The 25,926-nt window shown below is 39.7% G+C and overlaps 1 protein-coding gene across 2 annotated transcripts in view; it reads left to right on the top strand.

Annotated features, from left to right (window-relative positions):
* The window catches only part of SMAD1 (SMAD family member 1), a 77,050-nt gene that overhangs the window by 47,695 nt on the left and 3,429 nt on the right, over positions 1 to 25,926 (top strand). For both annotated transcript variants that reach the window (XM_024736214.1, XM_024736213.1), the window contains exons 3-6: positions 10,436 to 10,693; positions 13,748 to 13,864; positions 16,954 to 17,175; positions 23,619 to 23,875. In XM_024736214.1, the coding sequence (XP_024591982.1) occupies positions 10,436 to 10,693; positions 13,748 to 13,864; positions 16,954 to 17,175; positions 23,619 to 23,875 (854 nt within the window). The remainder of the gene's footprint in view (positions 1 to 10,435; positions 10,694 to 13,747; positions 13,865 to 16,953; positions 17,176 to 23,618; positions 23,876 to 25,926) is intronic.

Here is a 25,926-nt window from a genome sequence, read left to right as displayed (position 1 = left end):
GTCGATGTAATTTCAGTTCCAGTGGTGCTGCTGGGACCCCGGGTGAATTCACTCTCCTCTCTCACTGATGCTTACCTTGGTGGAGAATGTTGAGAAATACTGGGAAAATGTCTTTCAGAAACATTCTATGGGTAATTTGAGAGGGTTTGAAGCACTGGTTGCTGCTATTGTTAGAGGGTTAAGCTGAACTTTAGGTAAATTTGACAGAAATGTCTTCATCCTAGAGTGTATAGGAGGATATCTGTTTATATTTTTTACGTTGCAGTTCTGCTTATTAACTTTGAACAGCCCGTAGAAGACGTATGTCTTAAAGATTATCACCCCCTTCAGCATAAGACTTCCTTGCGGCTCTTTCCTTTTGGTATCTTCAGTTGGCTTTCCCTGTAGGATCGGGTGTATCTGTGATAGCAAACTGGAATTCCTTTCCTGAATGGGGATTCTGAATTGGGAGATGTACATCTTATATATAGCCCCAGAAGAAGAGGTTGTAGGATAAAACTGTGTTAATTGGGGATGTAGTACTGTTGAGAGCTCAGAATAATGGTTTGCAAACCTTGAAGATGGGATTGGGAAAGGAATAAATAATAGAAAATTTTAGCCGTTTTTTTAGATTAGCAAAAGACAATTTTAAATTGCCTCTTCACATTCATTTTTTGAACAGCTTTATTGAGGATTAATTGGCTTAGAATATACTACACATGTTTAAAATGTACAGTATGATTAGTTTTGACATACACGTGAAAGAAACAACACAATCAAGATAATGAACATACTCGTCACCCACAAAAGTGTTCTCCTGCACCTTTTCAGTCTCTCCCCCCAGCCCCGACTCTCATCCCCAGGCCACTACTGACCTGCTTTCTGTCACCATACATTGGTTTGCATCTTCTAGATTTTGTTTGCATGGGATCATACAGCGTACACTCTTTTTCTGTCTGCCTTCTCTCAGCATATTATTTTGAGACCGATCCATGTTGCTGTGTGAATCAATATTTCATTCCTTTTTATTACTGAGTAGTATTCCAGTGTATGGATGTACCATATTTTGTTTATCTATTCATGTGTTGATGGACACTTGGTTTGTTTCCAGTTTTTGGCTGTCACAAATAAAATATACACATCTTTGTAGATACATGTTTTCATTTCTCTTGGGTAAATACCTAGAAGTAGAATGGCTGGGTCATATGGTAAGTGCTTGTTCAACTTTACAAGAAACTGCCAAAATTGTCCAAAGCGGTTGTGCCATTTTACATTCCAGCCAACAATGTGTGAGAAAATCCCTGCTGCCATTACTTGATATGGTTAAGCCTTTTAATTAAAACATTTTATTGTGGTAAAGTACACATAATGTAATACTTATCATTTTAACCATTTATAAGTGTACAATTTCATGGCATTAAATACATTCACAGTGTTGTGCAACCATCATCCAAAACTTTGTCATCATCCCCAACAAAAACTTGGTTCCCATTAAACAATAACTGCATCTTTTCCCTTTCCCCCAGCCCCTGGTAACCTCTATTCCACTTTTTGTCTGTGAATTTTTCTATTCTAAGTCCCTCATATAAGTAGGATATTTTTCCTTCTGTGTTTGATTTACTTCACTAAGCATAATACTTTTAAGAATTTCTTTGATGAAGGGTGTGTTCACATCTTTTACCTAATTTTTAATTGGATTATTTGGATTTTTATTCATGAGTTTTGAGAGTTCATTATATATTCAGGACACAAGTCCTTTATCAGATATGTGATTGCAAATATTTCCTTTGAGTCTGTGGCTTCAATGTGTTAAGTGTAAGACAATACTTCAAAATAAATATCCTTAAACAAGCATTTGTGGGGAAAAAATCGGAAATTCAGAAACTAAATACAGAAATGGATAAAAATTGGAAGAAAATCAAAGAGAATTGATGGAATTCAGTAAATAAATTTAAAAGAAAAACATTTCATAAATAAAGAATAAATTTCAATGTGCCAAAGAACAGTAGATTTGTATTAAAATGTAGTAAGGTTCATTGAAGAAAGGCAGGAAAAAAACTAAAGGAGTGAATAAGAAATTTAAAATGGGATAAAAAGGGTCTAAGAGAAAGTGATTGGAAAGGACAACAAAGAAGACCCAAAATATGTATAACTGGAGCTCCAAAGTACCCAGAGCCAGTAGAACAGGGCTAATACTTTAAAACTTCCCAGAAGTTAGAGAAGACCTAAATCTACATATTGAAAGAACTCAGCTTACACTTGGGAAAATTCATCTAAAATGATCAACTCTGAGACATATCCTAGTAAAACTATTAGACTTTAAAGATAAAGGAAAGTCCTCAGGGCTTCCAGGTAAAAAGAGCACATTACTTGTAAAGGCAAGAAAGTAAAGCTAAAATCAAACCTCTCAAAAGCATCATTTAGAAATAGGCAACAGTGAAAAAGCATTTCAAGAAACAAGGAAATCAAGGACAAGCCAAGCTCTCCTTCAAGCATCAGGGCTATAGAAAGTTTTAAATGTGCAACAAGTCAGGGAATGCTGTAACAATGAGCTAGCTCTTCCTGAGGCATCTGCTGGGGTCATTTTATTCAACTAAGATATGACTGGGGAAAGTTTGGCAAAAGGACAGGTGGTGAGCATTTAATATATTCAGTCATAGAGATAAGGCTAAAATAAGTGTAGTGATATGGATGAAAGAATAGTATATAAACTTTATTCTGGCAAAGTAGAAAGAGTACAACTATAAAAATGGAATAGAAGAATAGGGAAAGGGGGAAGGTAAAATAAGTTCATTGATTTTATAGGTGATAGATGAGAATTAAAAGATACCATTTAAAACTGACCAACTATGAGGTTGAGCAAGGAAAAAAACAGATGGAAGACCTTAAAAGATACAAATAGAAAAATAACCATAGCACAGCAATATAAAACTATCTTTAGGGTTTCCTTTAAAAAAAATCGAAGACAAATAATTACATCACATAAATATAGTAAATATAATATTACAATAGCTCTAATAAAAAAATAACACGACAGAGTTGAGACCAAACATCAGTCATATCAATAAATGTAAATGGGCAGGAATTCCCTGGTGGTCCAGTGGTTAGGACTCCACGCTCTCACTGCTGAGGGCCTGGGTTCAATCCCTGGTCGGGGTACTAAGATCCCACAGGCCGTGCGGCATGGCCCAAAATAAAAATATACATTATACATATACATATGTATGTATATATATATATATATATATATAAAAATGGGTTTAATCACCTATTAAAGTTAAAAGGTTTTCAAGTTGGTTCATAAAGCAAAACTTTATGCTGTATTCAGAAGACCCATCGGCACCCCCCTCCCAAGTGATTAAAAAGCTAAAAATCAAGGAATTGGCAAAGGTATATCAGGCACTTGTAAACAACAGGAAATGGGGGATTGTGATTCTAATATCACACAAAATAGAATTCAGAAGACCAAAAAGCACTGACACAGAGAGCACTTTGAAGTGAACATATATGCACCAAACATCACACCAACCTCCTATATAAAGCAGGATATGGCAGGGAAAACGAATAGAAACACACCAATAATGGAAACTTTAATACACCAGTCTAAATACAAGACAGGTCATGTGGGAAAAAACGTAAGTAATCATAGCAGCCAGAGGTGGGGAAACTGCCCACAGGCCAAGTCAAGTCTGTTACTTGTTTTTGTAAATAAAGCTTTTTAACACACAGACACATCCACTTGTTTACATATTGTCTATGGGTTTCTTACTACAACAGCAGAGTTGAATAGTTGTGACAGAGGCCCTGTAGTGCACAAAACCTCAAGTGTTTACTCTCCGATCCTTTACAAAAGAAGTTCACTGACCCCCCCACCCCCATGCTGGAGACCTAAGCAACATTATTAATTAGGTAGTTTTTACGGAAACGTATTAAACACTGCATCCTAATAATAGAAAATATACCTTGTTCTCAAGTGTGCAAGGAACACTCACAAAAATGTATAATATTGTAGGTCACAAAGAAAATATCAAGTTCATAAGTTAGAAATACTGCAGTGAGCATTCTTATCACAATGCCATAAACCTAGAAATTTGAAGCAAATAAGCTCTTCTCTATGGGAATTTTAAAACTTTTCTATTAAATGACCTATTGGCAAATGAGAAAATATAAAGATAAATTACATAATTTCTGGAAAATAATGATCAAACAACTACATATTAGAATCTGTGGGATGCATTTAAACCAGTGATCAGAGAAAAATTCATAGCGTTGGGAACACCTATATCAGTAAAATGAAAGAAATAAATTTTAAATTCCCAATCAAAAGGCTAGGAAAAGAACACTGAAGTAAGCCAAAGAAAAAGCAAAAGTATGAGGACAAAGATAATAAAGATAAAAGCAAAAAATAATGAAATAGTTAAAAAAAAAAAAAACAAAAAACAGATCAAGTCAACAAATCCAAATCCTGGTTTGAAAAAAAAACAATCCAAGAGTCAATTTAATAAAGGAAGAAAAAGGTGTTGCAAGAAGGAAGCACAAATATAAAGTAAGAAATAAGAAGGAAATAGATATTGATAAAGAGAATACAAAATTTTACTGTAAGGTTACTTAGCATACCTTTATGCAAGTAAATTTTAAAAACCTAGGTGAAATGGATAATTTTCTTGAAGAAAGTATAATTTAACAAAATTATCCTCAGTAGACATAGAAAGCTTACATTTATTTACAGAGGACAAATAGAGAACGTTTTAAGGAACTACTCCACAGGAAAGCACCAATCCCAGAGAGTTTAAGAGAGGGAGTCTACCAAACATTCAGAGTCTGTTTAGAAACATAAACTGTTTCTGAGCACACAAACATTTATGAAGCAGGTGTAACGGTGACATGACAACCTGCTAAAGATAGCACTCAAAGAAACTTACAGATCAATATAGTTTATGAATATTAATATAAAGATCTGAAATAAAATATTAGTTATAAGACTCTAATGCCCCACATTAAGAAAATAATACATCATCACCAAGCAGGTCTTATGCCAGAATGTAGGGATAATTCACCATTTTAATAAGTATAAGAAGAAAAATCATAGTATCTTTAGAAATGCTGATCAATCTTCTGACAAAAATTCAACACCTATTCCTAGTAAAAACACTCAACTATAGGAATGGATGGATACTTCCTTAACATAATTTATATATGTCAGTCCTAAAGTCAGCATCTTACTTAATGGGGAAACACTAGAGGCATTCTCAACAAGGTCAAGAATAAGTCATGGAAATTCACTATCTCCATTACTTTTTAACATTGTATTGGCACTACTAGCCAGTGCAATCAGACAAGAGAAAACAATTCAAAAGGAAAAAGTAAAACTAGTTGGAGACGTGATCATTTGCTGGAGAACTCACTCTATAATGAGTCAATGCTAAAAATAACTCAGACAACAAAAGAATTCAGCCAGATAGTAATATATATAAAATAGCATGGAAATATCAATAACCATATATATAAATAATTACCAGATAGAAGATATAATGGAATAGAAAACTCCATTTAAAATAGCAACGGAAAAGATAAAATACTTAATTTTATAAGAAATGTTTAAAACCTAATGCAGTGTTATAGATTGAATTATGTCCCCCGCAAAATGTATCTGTTGAAGCCCTAATCATAAGTATAATACCTAAGAATGTGACTGTGTTTGGAAGTAGGGTCTTTAGAAAGTTAAAATGAGGCCATTGGTCTGGACCCTAAACTGACTGGTGTCCTCATAAGAAGAGGAGATTAGGACATACAGAGGAACACCAGGGAAGTAAGCTACGGGAGAACGCAGCAAGAAAGTGGCCATCTGCAAACCAAGAAGAGAGGCCTCAGGGGAAACCAACCTGCCCAACACCTTGGTCTCAGATTTCTAGCCACCAGAATTTTGAGTAAATAAATTTCTGTTGTTTAAGTCCCCCAGTTCTGTGGTACTTTGTTATGGGCAGGCCTGGCAAATTAATACAGGCAGTAGCCATGGGGCAGTTCTGAAAGATGCAAAAGTAGAGTTGACAGACCTTCCTAGTTCTTGAATAGAATATTTTAACATCATCAACATATTCTTACTAAATTAATGTTTTTTGTTTGTTTGTTTGTTTTATTTTTGCGGTGCGCGGGCCTCACTGTTGTGGCCTCTCCCATTGCGGAGCACAGGCTCCGGACGCACAGGCTCAGCAGCCATGGCTCGTGGGCCCAGCCACTCCGCGGCATGTGGGATCTTCCCGGACCGGGGCACGAACCCGTGTCCCCTGCATCGGCAGGCGGACTCTCAACCACTGCGCCACCAGGGAAGCCCAATTAATGTTTGAATATAATGTGATCCCACTAAAAGTACCAGTAATCTTTTTTTCTGGAGGTCGACAAGGTGATAACCAAAGTTCATATGGAAAAGTCAGCGTATGAGTAAAACACTGAAAAAGAAGAACTGTGAGAGGGGACTAGCCCTACAGATATTAGCATGTACTATAAAGTCTCTATAATTAAAGCAGAGTGTTACTGGGGCACAGACTAGAATGGACTGGGACGGAATGTCTAAAGATAGACCCTAACATACATGGACATTTATGAGAAAGGTGGTGTCTCCAACCACTAGGATGGGTGGGCTTTTTTTTTTTTTTTTGGCCTCGCCGCGTGGCTTGGAGGATCTTAGTTCTCCCACCAGGGATCGAACCCATGCCCCCTGCAATGGAAGCATGGCGTATTAACCACTGGGCTGCCAGGGAATTCCCCAGAGTTGGGCTTTTTAATTAATGGTATTGGGGCAGCTGGGTAACCATTTGGAAAAAGATAAAGTTAGATCTATTCCTCGTACTATAAATAAACTGAACTCCAAATGGATCAGAGATTTAAGTAAAATATGAAACTTTATATGCACTGGAAGAATGCATGGGTGAATTCCTCCTTACAGTCTGGGTGTAGAAGGCGGCTTTTTATCACTCAAAATCCATATGCCATAAAAGCAAACATTGATAAATTTGACTACCAAAAAATAAAAAATAAACTTGCACATAAGCAGAGCCAAAAGACAAATTGACAGATTGTGATAAGATATTTGTAACGTAATATATCATGGGCTAATGTCATATATATATAGATAAATGAAAAATGGGGAGATGAAAAATGGGCAAAAGGCACAAGCAGGCAATTCACCAAAAAAAGATAAAAATACATCTTCTGAAATACATGGAAAGATGATCAACTTTCACCATAATAGAAGTATAAATTAGAATTGCACCATAATACCTACCATTTTCCACCCATCAGATTATCAGAAAAAATTTTTAAAAACCTGTCAGCATCATCTGTTCAGGAGGCTTTGAGGGAAAAGTCACTCTAATTTGTCGCTGGTAGCAATGCAAAATGGTACAACCCCTATGTAGGGATACTTGACGATAACAAAATTATACCCACATTCACCCTTTCACCCAGTATTTCCACTTCTAGGAATTTACCCTGAAGATACACCTTTAACAATACTGCAGTATATGCCTGGAGTTATTCATTGCAATATAGTATGTAATGGTAGAATATTGTAAACTACCTAAATGCCCAGACGTTGGAGATTGGTTGAATAAACTATGGTGCTATTAGCTGTAAAACAAATAAGGTCAATCTCTACAAACTAATATGAAGTTCATCCTAAGATATAGTTGAAAAAGCTAAGTGCAAAGGCTGTATAGGAGGCTGCCTTTCCTTTTAGTAATAAAGATGAAATAAGAAAGCAAACATTTATCTGTTTAATTTCAAGAAGAAACAGAAAGGATAAAACAGAAAAAAATGAAATTGATTATCCTCTGAGGAGGTTAGATGGGCTGATAAATTGTAATATTTACATATGATGAGATGCTACACACATTGGATGAATCAATCATGCAGCCATAAGGCTGAGCTTAAGAAGCCAGACACAGGAGTATATACGATTTCATTTATACAAAGATTTCTGCATTTCATTATAGGTGTGTGATACCTCAGCACCTTTTTAAAGTTCATTAAAATATACCTGTGCCTATATCATCAGCAGCAAAATCATCTCATCTTAATAATCAGAGGTGAGAAAAAGGTACCGATCTCGTCAAGTTCATCTATAGAATGCTCCTTTGTTGTCGTTGGTGGCTCACATCCCAGGTCATGTACAAAAGCTGATTGATCTCACCTGTGGTGTACACTAAGGGCAGCCCAGTGCTTTAGAGCCAGACCACTGCACACCACGCAACAGTTACACAGGAACACGTGCGTGCGTAGTATCAGCCGGAGGTATAGAAATACATTGCCTTCTGCTGCCACTGTCATCTGCAAGCAGTGGGAAGAAGTAAATTCCCAGTTCTAAAACTCTGTTAGGCAATAAGAGTCTCTAAAACAGGGGCTCCAGTAAGCGGGTGTGGGTGGGAGAGAGGAAGGGAGAGAGAGGAGAGGTGGAGAACTGTTTTAAGTTGCTGTCTGGTGCTGTAGTTGGCAGGAGGGGTTTAGAAGCCAGTATTTTCCACCTTTTAAAGGTACGGATCAGAATGGAGGCTGTAGCTAGATGACCATAAAAGGCAAGCTGGGAAGCGGTAATTCAGGCTGCAACAGTTGAAAGAAAAAGAAAAGTGTTTGATTGCATAGGTAATTTAAAGATATTGCACTGTTTCAGAGCATGTATTTATTTTGGAATATAGATTTCTCTTGGTGTTGGGGGAGCCTTTGTGACAGTTGGGAACTTTGTCGATGACAAAGCAAAGTGGTTTACATTTCAAATGACTACTGAAAGGTAGGAGGAATTAGGCCTTCTTTTCCCTTCCCCCCACTTTTTTCCTTCTTGGGTTTTTTTTGGGGGAGGGCGTTGGGTGTTTTGGAGTGTAATTGATTTACAATGTTGGGTTAGTTTCAGGCATACAACAAAGTAATTCTGATATATATATGTATTTATTCTTTTTCCACTATAGGTAGGAATCATGCTTTTGATGACTTGATTTGGACAGATTCCATCACTGTGAAAAAGGAAATACATTTATTCTACTAAAAAGATTTGTTTCTAAGGGATCAAATAGTAGGGGAATTAGCAAATCTTATTGCTACAGGATTACGGAGAAATCTACGATACAGCACACGAGAAATTTTAATACCTTCAAAAACTTTTTTTTTTTCTTAAACAATTTTCAGCTCATAAATTAGTGATAATCCAAGCATTAAGAGTACTTTTTCCTGTAGAAATGGTATCAGTCATGGATAGATTCCCGGAAAGCCCTCAAAAATCTACTTAATTCCTAATGCCACTAAATATGGTTTCTTTGGGAAAATGTATTCTGAGGCCTAACTCCCAACAACAATAACAGATTTTAAATCTCCTCTTTCCTCCCATGTAGTTTACCAGATGGGTTGTTTTTCTCCTTCCAGCCAAGGCCACAAGAGCAGTAGGGATTCCAAGGACCTTGATTATGGGGAGGAGCCATCTGGTGACCCTGGCAAGAAGCTTCTAACCCCAGTTAGGGCTGTGGAAGCCAGCCTGCCCTTCTCTTTATCATTGCCTTTGTAGTGGCTTTGCCCCTGGAGGTTTCTGGAGGTTGAGGACCATGCTAATCATTAACTCCTTAGGTTCCTAACATACGGAGCTTTTAGGAATGGCTTAAGTTGTTTTATTTCCTTCTCTCCTGGTGTGTATGTTTTTTGGCCTTTGTACCTTGAGTATTCATTCAGTTAGCAAAATGTGGATTGTATGACCTGTTTCTTCCTTGGCCTATCAGGTAGTGATAAGGATTACTGAGAAGTGGGTAAATACATTAAGATCCTTAGAGGGAAAATGTTCATAAAGTATGACTGCTAGGACACAACATAAAGTCTGTCCCACAAAAAAATCATATTTTATCTAATTAACTGTCTTCATTGGCATTTGGATTTTATACAGCTCATTGTATTTACCCTCTCAACTTTATTTATTACACTTCCTTTGGTTTAAAGTGAGTTAATGTGTCCATTTAAAGCATTTGTGGTGAATAACTCATAGCATTCGATAAATATTATTAACTCTTAAATGTGGAATCTTATCAGCCAGAGATGTAAACTGGAATTGTCAGTGGCAATATATGTTCCTAGTTGTGCTTTGGTTTTTAGTGAATGAAAAAATTAAGAATAAGGGAACCTTAACATTTTTAACCTAAAAGAATGTATCTTGCAGACTTTCCTTGGGCAGTTTGTCAATGCTGCAGGTCCAGGCATAGGCCATCAGTGATTCTAAGGAGACCGTAGAGTTTACTGCATTTATTCCTGAGTGAAAAATGTCTTTTCATTTGAATGGTGCTTTTCAGTTGGCAGCATGACAGTCTTTGAATAATTTGTTGTTACTTACAGATTAGGTTTCAGCTTTATTGTGTTTTATTGTGACGTTATTAACGATTTTCATCATTCTCATTTTTGTCCCTCTTTTCTTTTCTTTCCCTTTTTCCAGTTCTTCCTCCAGTACTGGTTCCAAGACACAGCGAATATAATCCTCAGCACAGCCTCTTAGCTCAGTTCCGGAACTTAGGACAAAATGAGCCTCACATGCCACTCAACGCCACTTTCCCGGATTCTTTCCAGCAACCCAGCAGCCATCCGTTTCCTCATTCTCCCAATAGCAGTTACCCAAACTCTCCTGGGAGCAGCAGTAGCACCTACCCTCACTCTCCGACCAGCTCAGACCCAGGAAGCCCCTTTCAGATGCCAGGTAGGTTGCAGTGTTCAGTGATGTTCTGTGGTCAAATTGTCATCACAGTGTTAAGGCGAAGCTGGGTTCCCTGGAATGGAGAAAGTTTCCAGTCCTGGTACGTGGCACTGCGCCTCTAGAACTCAGGATGCAGCTTTGAATGAAAGGGGACTTCTAGCCAAGTAAGCCAGTGTTTTATTTGTCTGGTACAGATGCTTGAATACATTTTCATTTTTGATTTTTGAAAGGTTTTAAAACAGCTGCATCCTTCTGGGAGTGGCATGGTTGTTCTAGCCTTTGCGCTTGATAAAAGAACGAGGAAAAAAATAGCATGCTGCACACGTTTGCTGTTCCCATGCAAGGAAAAATCCCTGTCGTAAGCGCAGCCTCAGAAAAGATATTTCCTGGGGGCTCACAGCCCACCACACAACTTAATTAAATTCGTTTAAGTGGTGACGTAATCCCAAGAAACATATACTTTAACAACAAAAGACTTGCATCAGGAGTACTGGAAACCATCTGCTTGTTTAACTTTAACAAAGACAAAAAAACCATTATCCTTCATTTTTAGACTTCTCTGGTGGTGTAATGTTTGTCAAATTAAATGATTAATTAGGACATTATATTTTTCGAGTTATAGGTTCATAAGCGAGCCCCTCAAAAAATGATTAGTGCCCAATTTCTCGCCAGCAGACCTCACAAAGGATACGCCAAGCAACGATACACTTGACATCTATTAACATTGCAGGAAGGGAAAATGAGTGGGCGAGCACGTTTAATGTATCACTTGAAATGTTTTTGGGCAGATTTGAATTCAACAGCAGAGCTGGTGTGTCCTCAAAAATTGAAAAGTGGTCCACACTTGATATTCCTATCTTTTATTTATATATTTATTGCTTTTTTACATTTTTAGCCTATTATTTTGCACTTTTGTTTTTGCGGTACGCGGGCCTCTCACTGTTGTGGCCTCTCGCATTGCGGAGCACAGGCTCTGGACGCGCAGGCTCAGCGGCCATGGCTCACGGGCCCAGCCACTCCGCAGCACGTGGGATCTTCCCGGACTGGGGCACGAACCCGTGTCCCCTGCATCGGCAGGCGGACTCTCAACCACTGCGCCACCAGGGAAGCCCCTGCACTGTTTGTTTTTCAGTCGAAAACGGTTTAAGATGAGGGTGAGGGGGGCTTCCCTGGTGGCGCAGTGGTTGAGAGTCTGCCTGCCGATGCAGGGGACATGGGTTCGTGCCCCGGTCTGGGAGGATTCCACATGCCGCGGAGCGACTAGGCCCGTGAGCCATGGTCCACTGAGCCTGCGCGTCCAGAGCCTGTGCTCCACAACGCGAGAGGCCACAACAGTGAGAGGCCCACATACCACAAAAAAAAAAAAAAAAAAATAAGATGAGGGTGAGGGATAGACTTGTTTCAAAATCAAGCTAGTATCATCTGGTAATCTGCTATCCACCGCACTCCCTCCTGGACCCGCTGGGTTTGAGGAACAGATTAGCGGTAAGGAGATTGTTTCGGAAGGCTGTGGAGCAGTGGCAGACCCAGGGTGGGCCCAAGAGTGAAAAAACTGAAGATTATTGCTTGAATTTACACCTTGTCCCCAGCTGTCAGGGATTAAGGAACAGGCCAAGTAGAGGAAATATGGAGCAGAGAAAGCTGAAGGGGTGGGAGGAGGACCTTGTGGGGAGAGCAGAGCATCACCCAGAGTATCTGGTGCCTCCCAGGGACGCTGATGCCTTAAGCCGTTGATGAAGTTTTCACCAGCTTGTTTGCAGAAATGGTATTGGATTTGGTCTCAGAGGAGGCTCTTTGTCTTCATTCCTGGCTGGAAGTAAAGCAGAGGCAGTGTTACAGCTGCAGGGAAGAAGCTGAATTTTAAAAAGCTGGAGAAAGGGTGGAAAATACATCCAGATCAGGTCCCCATAGTCCTGTCTTTGTGCTCTGAGGCCTGGCTTGTTAGCACCTGGACGGTAGAAGTGGCCAGGTTGTGATTCAGCTGGAAAGTCAGTCTGGGAAATCTCTTGAGAAACTCTGAAAGAGTGTTCGCTTTTTCTATTTGATGGTTGCCCTGAGTGGTCTAGAGTACCTGTCCAAGCTATTGGTGGTTCTTTGAGGTGAAGCTTTGTTCTCTGCTCTGTTGTATGTGCTAAGTGGTATGAGGTGAGCTCACCATAGCCCATGAGGAACTTGTTTTTCCATCACAAAGGATTGTTTGTGGGAAATCCTTATTTAAGAAAGCACAAGACTTGTGTTAGTGTTCTTTGTTTCAAAAATCACACTGTTTGCCTCTTATTTGCCAGTTAGCTGTGAGCTTTCCAGGAGAAACATGTATGCAAATTCTGAAATAGAAGATAGTTGCGACAAACTGATTTCTTTCCTATTATTCTGCTACTAGGGATTTTGAAACTCGTGATTATTATTTTTTTTAATATGAGTACAGAAGATTTAAAAAAAATTTTTATTGGGGTATAGTTTATTTACAACATTGTGTTAGTTTCAGGTGTACAGCAAAGTGAATCTGTTATGTATATTTAAGTGGGTAGGGAGAAGGTAGTCCCAGCAGATTTCTTGAAGTCATGGGAAATTCACAGTTGGGGTCAGTAAGTTGGCTGTAATGAAACTCAGTTGGTAAATCCCTAAGAGCCCATAGATTTGATGCAAGAGACCCTGAAGCTCCTTTTCTTAAGAAGTCCTGCGTAGCTTTCGAAGGTTTTCCGTCCGCCAGGGAAATGATGAAATGCAGAGGCCCTTTTAAAGTGGGTTGGGTGAAAGCATGTTTAAATGCCCCTCTGATTGTTTTAAAATGGCATGATCCTCGGTAGGCAGACAACTTCTAGAACTGGCATACAGTGCTTTCGTCCCACTGAATCTTCACTGCAATTGTATAAGATTATTTATTGCATAAGATGGTAGTAATTTTCCAAAAGTGTACACCAAGTCCAGCGCCTGTAGCCTCTAATCTTCCGATGGGGAGGTTGAAAGGGCAACTTAATCTCTTAAGAATTTCGGCACCGAAGAGGATATATGTTCTAAGCACGTGTGTTTACCAGGGCTTTTTTTCAAATTTTGTAGCCGATACACCTCCACCTGCTTATCTGCCTCCTGAAGATCCCATAACCCAGGATGGCTCTCAGCCCATGGACACAAATATGATGGCGCCTTCACTGCCCTCAGAAATCAACAGAGGAGGTAAAATGAACTGCTGCCTATTCCCTTTCAGAGTCTGAAGTTTATCTGTCCAAGTGTTGCTTTCTCTCACAGATTTTTATGAGTCTTTAAAAAGATAGCTATTTGAAAAAGATAGAGCACTTATAGTAAGAGAAGCTCAATGGAAAGACTTCTTTGGATTACAGATAAGCCTTTTATATGAAGAACAGGCACACTGATTTAACTAATGAAGGCCTAGATACAATTGTGCAGTCATCTGTTTATAACTTCAATACTCAATACTTTTGAATTGGTGATAAAAGAGTATTTTTATGTGAAAGACAAAGGATGTTGAGGGAGAAAAAAGAACGTAAAACTAGAGTTTTCACTGGTGATTTCCAAAATTTAAAGTTCACATAACAAGGCTTTCCAAAAGGTTCTTTGGTCGTTGGAATAGATATTCATAAGCCCCATCTATTTTTCTAGGCCTCATGCAGCTGAAACAAACTAATAGCTTTTGTTCCCTTCTTGCTCTATTTGTTTGTTTCTTACCTTGTTACAAGAAGGGGTGGGAGGCGCATGTTTTTCCTTTTCTTACCCTGAGGAGCTGACTTCTTTTCCTGTCTAGTAGAGGGTGTGTCCTTGTGATCCCTGGCAGTGTCTGAGAGGAGGATGCCATCATTCTGCCAGGTCTGCAGAGGCTTAAGCGAGCAGGGAACTTGGGTACATAAGCGTTGGGAGAATCCCTGAGCATCTGTAAGAAGTCATGACCACACATTGAGTGAAACTGTCCCCAGGTAACCTCCCCTGGAGGAAAGTGCTTCGCTGGCCCGCTCAACAGCGGCAGAGATGGATCATTCAATTTGTATTCATTTAATGCAAATTGAAGTTAAAAAGCCATTTCATTACTAGGTATGTCTTATCTCATTCCTATCACTTTTGTAGTGAAGGTCTGGAGATACCTCAGACCTTGTCAAAGTTGCTGATATCTTTTAACTTATTAAAAGTTGTGGATGAGCTCAAAGAACCAGTGTATTAAGTTGGGATTTACACCTTTTTAATCTGTAAACATTTCTTATATCTTTTTTATTGGCTACGTCTGTCATCTTTTTTAGTAGCTCTGTATTTTGATAATCTCTAGAATATACTCTCAAACATAAAATTATGAGTTGACAAAGATTTTGGTTGGGGAAAATAACTCCTGTCTCACACATCCTTGGAATGTGTATTTGGGGAACAGAATAGCAGGAGAGAATGGGCACAGCACTGTGAAACAGTTATAAGCCTGTGGACCTGCAGCCATGGTGGCTAAGCCCAAAATGTCTGATTTCAGGAAACAGACCTTCAATTTGCTTTAAAATTTTTCCTTTAAATGGCTTAAAATTCTTTCCCCATTAGAATAAGTTTACACTTAATATTTTCATGAGGACGGGCTATTGGCCTTGTGGTTGTTATACTTTGGTGGTTTTCCTGGAGCAGGGGTCAGCAGACTGCAGCCCATGGGCCACTTCAGCCTGCTCCCTGTTTTTGTAAATAAAGCTTTATTGGGACACAGCGGTGTTCATTTATTACATATTATCTGTGGCTGCTTTTGCACAGCTAGGGCACAGTTGAATGGGGGCCATAGAGACCACGTGGCCCCCAAGACCTTTTTGGCCTTTTACAGAAAAAACAATTGTCAGCCTCCAACCTGGATGAATAGTCCTGTGAGCAATCCTGATAGCTGGTTCAAGCCCTCTCTTAGACTTCCCTGATGGTCCAGTGGTTAAGACTCCGAGCTTCCAGTGCAGGGCGTGCGCGTTTGATCCGTGGTCGGGGAAGTTCTGCCTGCCGTGCAGCACAGCCGGAAAAAAAAAAAAAAAGCCTTCTCTTTATGATGTTGCAGTCTTCTTTAAGATTTGGCACCTGTAAATCACTAAAACTTTGCTCTTTGAAATACAGCTTATTGACATGGGATAACGCTTAGCAAACAGGGAAGATGGTGTATGTTTGTGTTCAGCTTACCTGCTTAAGTGTATAAAGCAGTTACTGTATGTGTGGATTTTCTTAATGATCATTTTCCTTATTTTCTTTACCGAATTCTACAGTGAAGCTCATTTTAATATTCGTGGAGGTTGATGTTAAGAACGCAGAGGTCATCCTCCCTTAACAGTTAGAGTTCGTGCTTCCAATGTGGATTTTCTCTTTTTTTTTAAGATTGTACACTTCATAAACCTCAGATCATTACATATTGGCATACTAGATACATATGGTTTGTATTCCTGGAATTGCTAAAGCACTGGTATAAGAGGTTTTACTACAGAAGGAACTTATCTTTAGAACTTTTTAGTTGCAAATGTTTAGAAGCATGTTCTGTTTGGAGATTTGTTAGTCTTAAGAGATTTGACTTAACAAGCTGCATCCTGTCAGTAAAGCTGGGTAATTTCCATTGTTGGCCCATTCTGGGAATGGAGAGACAAAACACACCTGCTCTGCATGACTTAAAGCAAATATAAGGAAGTTAGCATGAAATCTGGATGAGAGAGATATGATTCATCCTGTAAGAATGGCCAGCTGGCAGGATTTCTTCCTGAGCTTGAGGACTGGAGCAAAGCTGTAGCTGTGAGAGTTATTGGCAACCGAATGTGAAGTAAGGTAACTTCTTATCAATAATTAGAAACTGATTTTCATTGCTTTGAAAAAGCGTCGGCATACTGAGGCGTTGTCCAAAGTAATTCCTCTTTGTGCCAGCACCTTTGGCACATTTCCTGTCCTCTATTGTTCTCTCCGCCCTTGTTTTTTCACTTGCCACTTGTTGCGTCTCTTTAGATGGTGAGCCAGGGTCAGTGGTGGGGTCATTTCCATTTTGGTGAATTACAGAGCGTTCAGCACATGCCGTTCGTGTGCTTGCTTAGCCAGTGTCTTGGTTACCTGATGGCCACTGGAGAAAATATCTTCCAGTGAAAGGTGAATGTCGCACTTAGCAAGGAGTACCTGCTTCTGAGATCAGAGAAGAACTCTATACATCATCATAGCAGTGGCTTCTTCACATCTTCATTCCACGACCCTGAGCCAACTTCACCACACAAGTTCCAGTTTTTGAGAGCCCGGGGCACTCACCGTGGTTGACTCTAAGCTTTTCTTTCTTAAAGATGTTCAAGCAGTTGCTTACGAGGAACCAAAACACTGGTGCTCTATTGTCTACTATGAGCTCAATAATCGTGTGGGCGAAGCTTTCCATGCCTCCTCCACGAGCGTGCTGGTGGATGGCTTCACCGATCCTTCCAACAACAAGAACCGTTTCTGCCTTGGGCTGCTCTCCAACGTCAACCGGAATTCCACTATCGAAAACACTAGGCGACATATCGGGAAAGGTGAGCTTTCACTGGAACCTCTCTCAAATGTTTGTCTGTCGTGTCCCTCTTCCCCCAGAACTCACCAGTCGTTCCTGGAGTCAATACCAGATGATATACACTTGCCGGTACGGTCTATAAATATTTTTTCAATTTGTATTATCAGGAAGTTCTTCATTTTCCAATCAGTGATTTTTGCGGTCTCCTGACTCATAATAATTATAGCTGGAATAGTGATTTGCTGTCTGGGGACACCATTCTATCACATGTTTTGCCAAAGAATGAAATAGCTGTTAAATTCTTTACAACCTAAAACTAAAAGCAAAAAGCAAATGAAAACAAGTAAACTGAATGTATTTCAAATGAATACCATGACCCACTGGGGAAAAAAAAAAAGAACTAATTCAAAATAACTTATGAATATATTATAGTATTTGGCTATAGAACCTCAGCCTGAGCCAGGTAAGGTAGAGCGACTGCAAACAAATCCTGAACTCTTTTTAATAGACTTGATTATTTAGTGGCAGTATGAAGGAGACAGTTATGAAATTTTAAGATGGATTATAATATTAAGCAAATGACTAAATGTGTGGTTGTTGGGGGTAAACCTGGGTTTTCACTGTGGAATAAAAAGAGACATACAGGGCTTCCCTGGTGGTGCAGTGGTTGGGAGTCCGCCTGCCGATGCAGGGGACACGGGTTCGTGCCCCGGTCTGGGAAGATCCCGCATGCCGCGGAGCGGCTAGGCCCGTGAGCCATGGCCCCTGAGCCTGCGCGTCCGGAGCCTGTGCTCCGCAACGGGAGAGGCCACAGCAGTGAGAGGCCCATGTACCAAAAAAAAAAAAAAAGAGACATACAAGTGTGGAGGGGGGTAAAAAATAAACCCTGTGGAGGTATCAGTGTGAGATCGTGATTTTAATAATGTGTACATGCATGTTTGTGTACTGCTGTACACGTGTGTGTGTGCACGTGTATGAAGGCATATGTGGACGCGTGTCTGCGTGCATATAGTTCCTGATCTGTCTGCTGAGAGGGCCAAGAGGCAAAGATACCCAGTAGTGATACGCACGTACAGTGCTCAGACCACCATCTCTTAACTCCATGGCTGCTAAGAGGAACCAGGGCTTTTGGAGAAAGGGGCTGACTCCAAGGCTGAGACAGGTAGATGCAAGCTGAGCCGAAACGTTCTGTTATGTCCGAAAGTAAACAGATACTTATGCACATGATGGAGGCACCTGATGGCTCCCAGGAGCCACCTTGGAGGGGCTTCCACTGGCCAACTCTGGGATAGTTCGAGCACCAAAATAATTAAATACAGTAGTGAGTTTTAAACCACTGGAAAACCATAGTAATTCATAAGTCCATGCCGATAATAGATAAATAAATGAATGGGGAAGGCTGACTGGTAAATGCAGAGTGAGTTGGTGGCGTTAGAAAGTCCCCATTTTGCAACCATCAGGCAAGAATAGTCAGTGATGCTAAATATAGAGAGAACTTTTTATGAGAATCAGGATATTTTCATGGTCTTTAAGTATCTCCTCCCAGGCTGCCTATTACTGACATGGGAGAATAAAAATCAGTAACTATTTAGTGGAGAAATTGGACAACATCTTGACTAGGCGATGGGAATTATCGTCGCCAGTGAGAGGCAGATGGAGGTCGTGAACCTCCAGCTGTGGTGCTCCGATGAGGGAGTAACGTCACCTACACAGAAATCCAGCTGAGCATGCAGATCTGAATCGAATCTCAGGGTGCCTTCAGACAGACCCCAGACACAAAGGGTGAGAAGGGACTGTATTCTTCCAAAATACTGATGTCAAAAGACAAAGGTGTGAGAATGTTCCACATTAAAACGGCTAAAGAAACGTGACAGCTCTATGTAATAATCTGCCCCTGGACGTGATCCTGCAGCAGACAGGGGAAAAGTACTACAAAGAGCATTATTGGGGTCAGCAGACAGAATTAGAATATGAGTGGTAGATAAGATAGAAGTATTACATCAGTGTTAAATGCAGTGGCATTGCTGATTATGCTGTGGCTTGTAAGAGAAGACCCCTATTCTTAGGAAATACACACTTAAGTATGTAGGGGTAAAGGACCATGATGAAATGGTTCAGGAGGAAATTATATATGTATCTTATGTTTATAGATAGAGATATCTATCCACCTAAAACAATCCTGTGTCCGAATGTATACATGTATGTACCTATGTGTGTGTATATGAGGGTGTGTGTGGAAGAATAGAGAGGACAGAGGTACCCATGATGAAGCATATGGAGTGAACTGTCCCAGCAGGTGAATCTGGAGAATGGTTGTGTGGGTGTTCTTCTGTTTTTCTTTGTTGTTTGTTCTATTTCTGTAAGTTTTGAAATTATTTCCAGAGTAAACGTTTTTTTTAAATGACCTACTATGAAATTTAGAACAAATTAAAAGGTTATTCAATAGGTGCTTAAAAGACATTTGAGATGAAGTTTAACATTGAATCCTGGAAACAAAAACAACTCTTAAAACAGGAACTGATAGATAATTCCTTAGTATGCTTAAGGAAAAACAATAAGCCTAAACTACACATCTAATGATGAAATGTCAGAACTCAGGTTCATATCGTATGGGTATCTTTCTGTGGTCTGTAAACCCCTGAAATTGTATATAAACCCAATTTTGCATACATTTGGAACAGAGGGACATAGTTTTCACTATATTCTAAAGTTGACCATTACTCCAATGTAGTAAAAAGCCATTGTACTCTGGAACATTCCTATTAACAATTAGGAAGAAAATAAGGATTCTGGGAATGCTGTTATTTCAAATTGTTCCAGATGCCTCGACTCTATTTTTAGAAATTATATATCAGTTTTCTTTAATCTGACAATAACCAGTTAGAAAATACAATGGAGAGGAAAATTACATTCTCAGTAGCAACAGAATGCGTAAATAATCTGAACCAGCAACATATGAGAATTATGTAAAGAAAACCAAATTTCACTGAGAACGAAAGAAAATTTGAATAATAAATAGGTAGTCTGTGTTCCTTAAAGAAAAGGCTTAATATTGTGAGAACAGTTTAAGGATATTCATTCTTCCTAATTTAATTCATAGTTTAAACAGTCCGTGTCAGAATCACAATGTTTTGTTTTTGAAAGTTGGAAGATGTATTCTGCATATTACCCAGAAGGATTAATAAGTGAAAATAGCTAAATTTTTTTAATGGAAGAGTAAAGAAAAAATTCTCAAGGTGACGATTAATGAAAGATTATGAAACTACAATTAAATCGGTGTGTAGAGAGAACAATAGAATAAAGTAAACTCAGACTATACTGTATTTAAAAATTTAATGTATGATAAGTGAAGCATAACAAATTAGTAGTCTTCCAGTGGTCCTGCAATAACAAAGTTAGCTTTGGGGGGAGGCTGGGGGTAGAAACCCTGCCCCATTCCACATATGCAAATGAATTAGTGAGTTGAATTATTTTTTAAGGCAAGCTATTGAAAAGCTAGAAGAACATATATTGATCAAGAGTGGCAGAGAGGACTTCCATGGTGGCGCAGTGGTTGAGAGTCCGCCTGCTGATGCCGGGGACACGGGTTCGTGCCCCGGTCCGGGAGGATCTCACGTGCTGCGGAGCGGCTGAGTCTGCGTGCCATAACTACTCCGCAGTAAGCCCATGCACCGCAATGAAGAGTGGCCCCCGCTCTCTGCAACTGGAGAAAAGCCCGTGCACCGCAGGGAAGACCCAACACAGACAAAAAATTAAATAAATTAAAAAAAAAAAAAGGATGAGATAGACTGGAAAATGCTTAAAAAAAAAAAAAGAGTGGCAGAGATTTTCTAAGCATAAAAAAGCAACAGAAAGATTGCAAGAGATTTGTCTACTTAAAGATTTCAAATTTCTGTAGGTTAAAGAAAAACGGTACCGTGAACAAAATTAAAAGACAAAGGACTAACGGGGAAACAAATAAGAAATAAATTATTTATATCTTTCCTATATGCACAGCTCATTAAAAAAATAATAAAAATACTAGAACCCCAGAGGAATAAATAAGAAATATGAACAGTAAATCCATAAGAGAAACACAGATGGCTAGTAAACAGAGGAGAGCGTATCAAGGCTTACGTGCAAATTAAAACAATTGTTTTCCAGCTATAAATTAGGGGAATTTTGTTGTTGTTTTAAACTCAGACTCAGTACTGGCACGGGTGAAGTGAGAAAGGCACTCATCTGCTGCTGGAGAGAGTGTATATTGATACAAGCGCTCCGGCAAAGTGAATCAAGAGCCTTCGATCCAATGACATAACTTCCAGGAATCGCTCCTAACAATATTATCAAAAATTATGCTGAGACATTCATCATGGCATTGTTATCATAGCAGAAAATTAGTATCAACAGAATGGTCCAATGATGGGAGAATCCTTTAAATAAATTGTTGTAGTCATTCAGTGGTGGAGATATGTTAAATGTTTGCAAAGAAAGTTTAATGATACTCAAGACCGAATATGATGTGTATTCACAGTTACTGCCTCTGGGCCACTAAAGGAGTGATAATGTTTTCTGCTTCTTTATATTTTGCTTTACTTTCTAAATTTTCTAAAATGAAAATTCCTCATTTTTATAATCAGGAAAGAAGTAGCAAACACACACACACACCCTTAAATTGTTTTCTCTACATCAGGCAGAAAAATGGGCTTCTGCTCCAGCGGCTATTTAATTGTTACAGCAGTCTTAGCCATTGTGTATACATATCAACACAGCACATAGTATTTTTTTTTTTTCATTTCTCTAAAATACTTTAGTTCACTCAAATCACGACAGCCCTGTAGACACAGCCATCAGCTCGACTTGCATTTTTTTCCTTTCTTTCTTTAATATCTTTATGGGAGTATAATCACTCTCCACTGTTGTATTAGTTTCTGCTGTACAACAAAGTGAATCAGCTATACGTATACATATATCCCCATATCCCCTCTCTCTTGAGTCTCCCTCCCACCCTCCCTATCCCACCCCTCTAGGTGGTCACAAAGCACTGAGCTGATCTCCCTGTGCCATGTAGCAGCTTCCCACTAGCCATCCATTTTACATTTGGTAGTGTATATATGTCCATGCCACTCTCTCACTTTGTCCCAGCTTCCCTTTCCCCCCCACTGTGTCCTCAAGTCCGTTCTCTACGTCTGCGTCTTTTATTCCTGCCCTGCCCCTAGGCTCATCAGTAGTATTGATTTTTTTGGATTCCACATATGAGCACATAGTATTTTGCATGAGACAATAGGTTCTAGCATTGACTAAGCTTTGCCAGAGTTACCTGCAAGGTCCATCACTGAAAGCCACATGGGATGTGACTGTTTGCTGGCTGGCCTATAATGGTGTGGGGTTTTGTCAGAGTGGTTTTTTTCCCCTTTCATTTTTTTTTAAAGGCTGGGTAAGGGGCTTCCCTGGTGGCGCAGTGGTTGGGAGTGCGCCTGCCGATGCAGGGGACATGGGTTCGTGCCCCAGTCCGGGAAGATCCCACAGGCTGCGGAGTGGCTGGGCCCATGAGCCATGGCCACTGAGCCTGCGCTCTGCAACCGGAGAGGCCACAGCAGTGAGAGGCCTGCGTACTGCCAAAAAAAAAAAAGGCTGGGTAAGATCAATTTCCTATACTCCTGGCACTCTAGGTCTCACAGGAAGAAGTTTGGAGCAGATAATAGTTGAGTGAGATCAGATTCCACACAGTATGAATTACTTTTTCTAGGTTTTTTTCCCCCTGGGCCTTACATCTTTTTTTTTTTTTTTTTGCGGTATGTGGGCCTCTCACTGCTATGGCCTCTCCCGTTGCACAGGCTCCAGACACGCAGGCTCAGCAGCCATGGCTCACGGGCCCAGCCGCTCCGCAGCATGTGGGATCCTCCCGGACCGGGGCACGAACCCGCGTCCCCTGCATCGGCAGGCAGACTGTCAACCACTGCGCCACCAGGGAAGCCCTGGACCTTACATCTTACACTTCTCAGCAGTACTTCCTCCACCTGTGGTTTTCTCGTTCTTTTACTCCTCTCGATCCTCCCTTCCCCTACCCTAAAATTTTTTGAAAAGCTTAGCTGCAAAATAAATACAAGAGAGCTTATATAACGAATATGCGTAGGATCCCATGATCAAGTTCAGCTTTATTGTGCTATGTTTTTAAAGTGAGAATTTGCTCTCAATCCATGGCCAAATAGGCATTAAATGCTTTTCAAAATGAAATTGCTGCACTCTGTTACTTATTTTTAAGAGACTTTGTTGTGTTATTTCCTGCAACCTTCTAGACATGCGTGTTGACATATGGACATTGTATTAACTAATACAGTTAACTAAGATTTTATCAATTGTGCAAGACTTGGAGAATGTCTATTTATCGAATCAACCATGTAAATTTACATTCTGAAGCTACATGGATGCTTTTCAGCTGTGAAAAGCGATAATGACCACACTCTATGCTTTGTCTCCCTGCAGGAGTTCATCTTTATTATGTCGGAGGCGAGGTATATGCTGAATGCCTCAGTGACAGTAGTATCTTTGTGCAGAGTCGGAACTGCAACTACCATCATGGATTTCATCCCACTACTGTTTGCAAGATCCCTAGTGGGTGTAGTTTGAAAATTTTTAACAACCAAGAATTTGCTCAGTTACTGGCACAGTCTGTGAACCATGGCTTCGAGACAGTCTATGAGCTCACAAAAATGTGTACTATTCGCATGAGCTTTGTGAAGGTAGGTGAGCTCTGATTCCTCTAGTCAGGGTTTAATGCACTCCCATGTTATATGTAAATCTATATCCTCTCGATATGTGTCCATAGACACCAACTTATTATCTAGACATTTTTAACCTTTAACAAGGATGTCAACTATGAGAAAGTATCATTGGAATATAGGAGTGTTTGTGTTAAATGTTAGTAGTAGCAGGCTTTAATAATTTTCCCTTATTCAAGTAGCACCATTTTAGCTATTGTAATACTATTAGAATATGTTATTATGTATATATATATAAAGTATATGCTTTAAATGCATGGTTGTCTTATGAGATCAGTTCTTTTTATTATTTCTTTGTTTATTTATTTTTTGGCTGTGCCACGTGGCTTCAGGGATCTTAGTTCCCTGACTAGGGGTTGAACCTTCACCCTTGGCAGTGAAAGCGCAGAGTCCTAACCCCTGGGCCGCCAGGGAATTCCCAGAGATCAGTTCTATAAACGCACCCCCTTTTTTTTAATGCTATGCTTGTTGGTACTTTTAGGACGGTGACACTTGTTACTTTTGTTTCAACAATAAGCAGGTGGTCTTTTTTGTGTGTGAGAGTAAAAGTTAATCACTGAGATTTATTTTTGATTGGTCAGTTTTTTAGTGGTTCCAGTAAAGCTTGTGATTTTCTGGGTTTTTTTTTTTTTTTCCAAACAACAATAATTTATTCTCAGGTACATATGGGTGGGCAAGGGATGCACTGATCTAGTATGAGTGCCACTGGGGGTGGCTCTGTCCCATATGACACTCATCCTTATTTTTTTTTTAATACATCTTTATTAGAGTATAACTGCTTTACAATGTTGTGTTAGTTTGTGCTATACAACAAAGTGAATCAGCTGTACGTATACATATAGCCCCATATCCCCTTCCTCTTGCGTCTCCCTCCCACCCTCCCTATCCCACCCCTCTAGGTGGTCACAAAGCACCGAGCTGATCTCCCTGTGCTATGCAGCTGTTTCCCACTAGCTATCCATTTACGTTTGATAGTGTGTATATGGCAAGGCTACTCTCTCACTACATCCCAGCCCCCCCTTCCCCCGATTTTCTTCTTTTCAAGAGTTAATAAGGCCCTTGCCTCTGCGCTAGGATTGTGCTGTGAGGTTCGAGGAGGGTGAAGGTTACAGACGTCGCTCACAAGAATTGATCTCTTTTTTGCCTCCTCTTCTGCCTCTGAGAAATAAAAAGTTTTAAGATGCCATCAAAATGGAAAAAAGAAACTCATATGTCTGATTAAATTTATGAGTCAGAAACTTATTCTAGTGGCTGACTGACTTGGCTCTGAATCCTCAAAGATAGATTTTCCTCCTCTGTTACTCTGAGAAACAAAACTAATTATATATTTGGGCGAGGCAGTCACCTTTCATATCCTCTCTTCAGAAGCTCACAGAACTTGTTGTTAAACCTGTTCTGTGCTGTATTTATTACAGAGGGTAACTTTGGAACCTTACTTTGTTAATCATCCTTTACGTCAAAGGTGTCTTTCCCTGAATATCATTTTTTCCCTACTTCTTTGAGTCACATTAGCAGGTTTTCAGTGTGTTTTCTTGAAACACAATTCAACAGTTTCTTATAGCTGAGTCCAGAACTTTTTAGTATTGAAGGAGGTTTTTTTTTACCTTTTCAAGAGGTTTACCTATATGCTATGTACCTATGAGACTACAAAGAGCTTTCTCATCCATTAGTAATGTGTACTGTTTAATTTTTGACTTAGCATTTTGACTGAAATGAATTTTAAAATGAGGACAGTGAGTTGCCAGCATTGTTTGTGTTTGTTGTTTTTATTGATATGGAGGAAAGAAGACCTCTTGAGAGTCAGGAGATCCAGTTTCTAGTTCTGTGTGTGTGTGTGTGTGTGTGTGTGTGTGTGTGTGTGTGTGTGTGTGTGTGTGATTAAGGACCCGGGATTCCTTCCTGATCCCCACGTTCATTATTTTTAAAATGGGTGGCTGCGGGCTTCCCTGGTGGCGCAGTGGTTGACAGTCCGCCTGCCGATGCAAGGAACATGGGTTTGTGTCCCGGTCCGG

The sequence above is a fragment of the Neophocaena asiaeorientalis genome, unplaced genomic scaffold, assembly GCF_003031525.2.
Source record: "Neophocaena asiaeorientalis asiaeorientalis breed wild unplaced genomic scaffold, Neophocaena_asiaeorientalis_V1.1 scaffold7, whole genome shotgun sequence".
In the NCBI taxonomy this organism is placed as follows: Eukaryota; Metazoa; Chordata; class Mammalia; order Artiodactyla; family Phocoenidae; genus Neophocaena; species Neophocaena asiaeorientalis.
The sequence above is the reverse complement of the archived record's forward strand: the minus strand, read 5'-3'. Positions and strand labels throughout refer to the sequence as shown.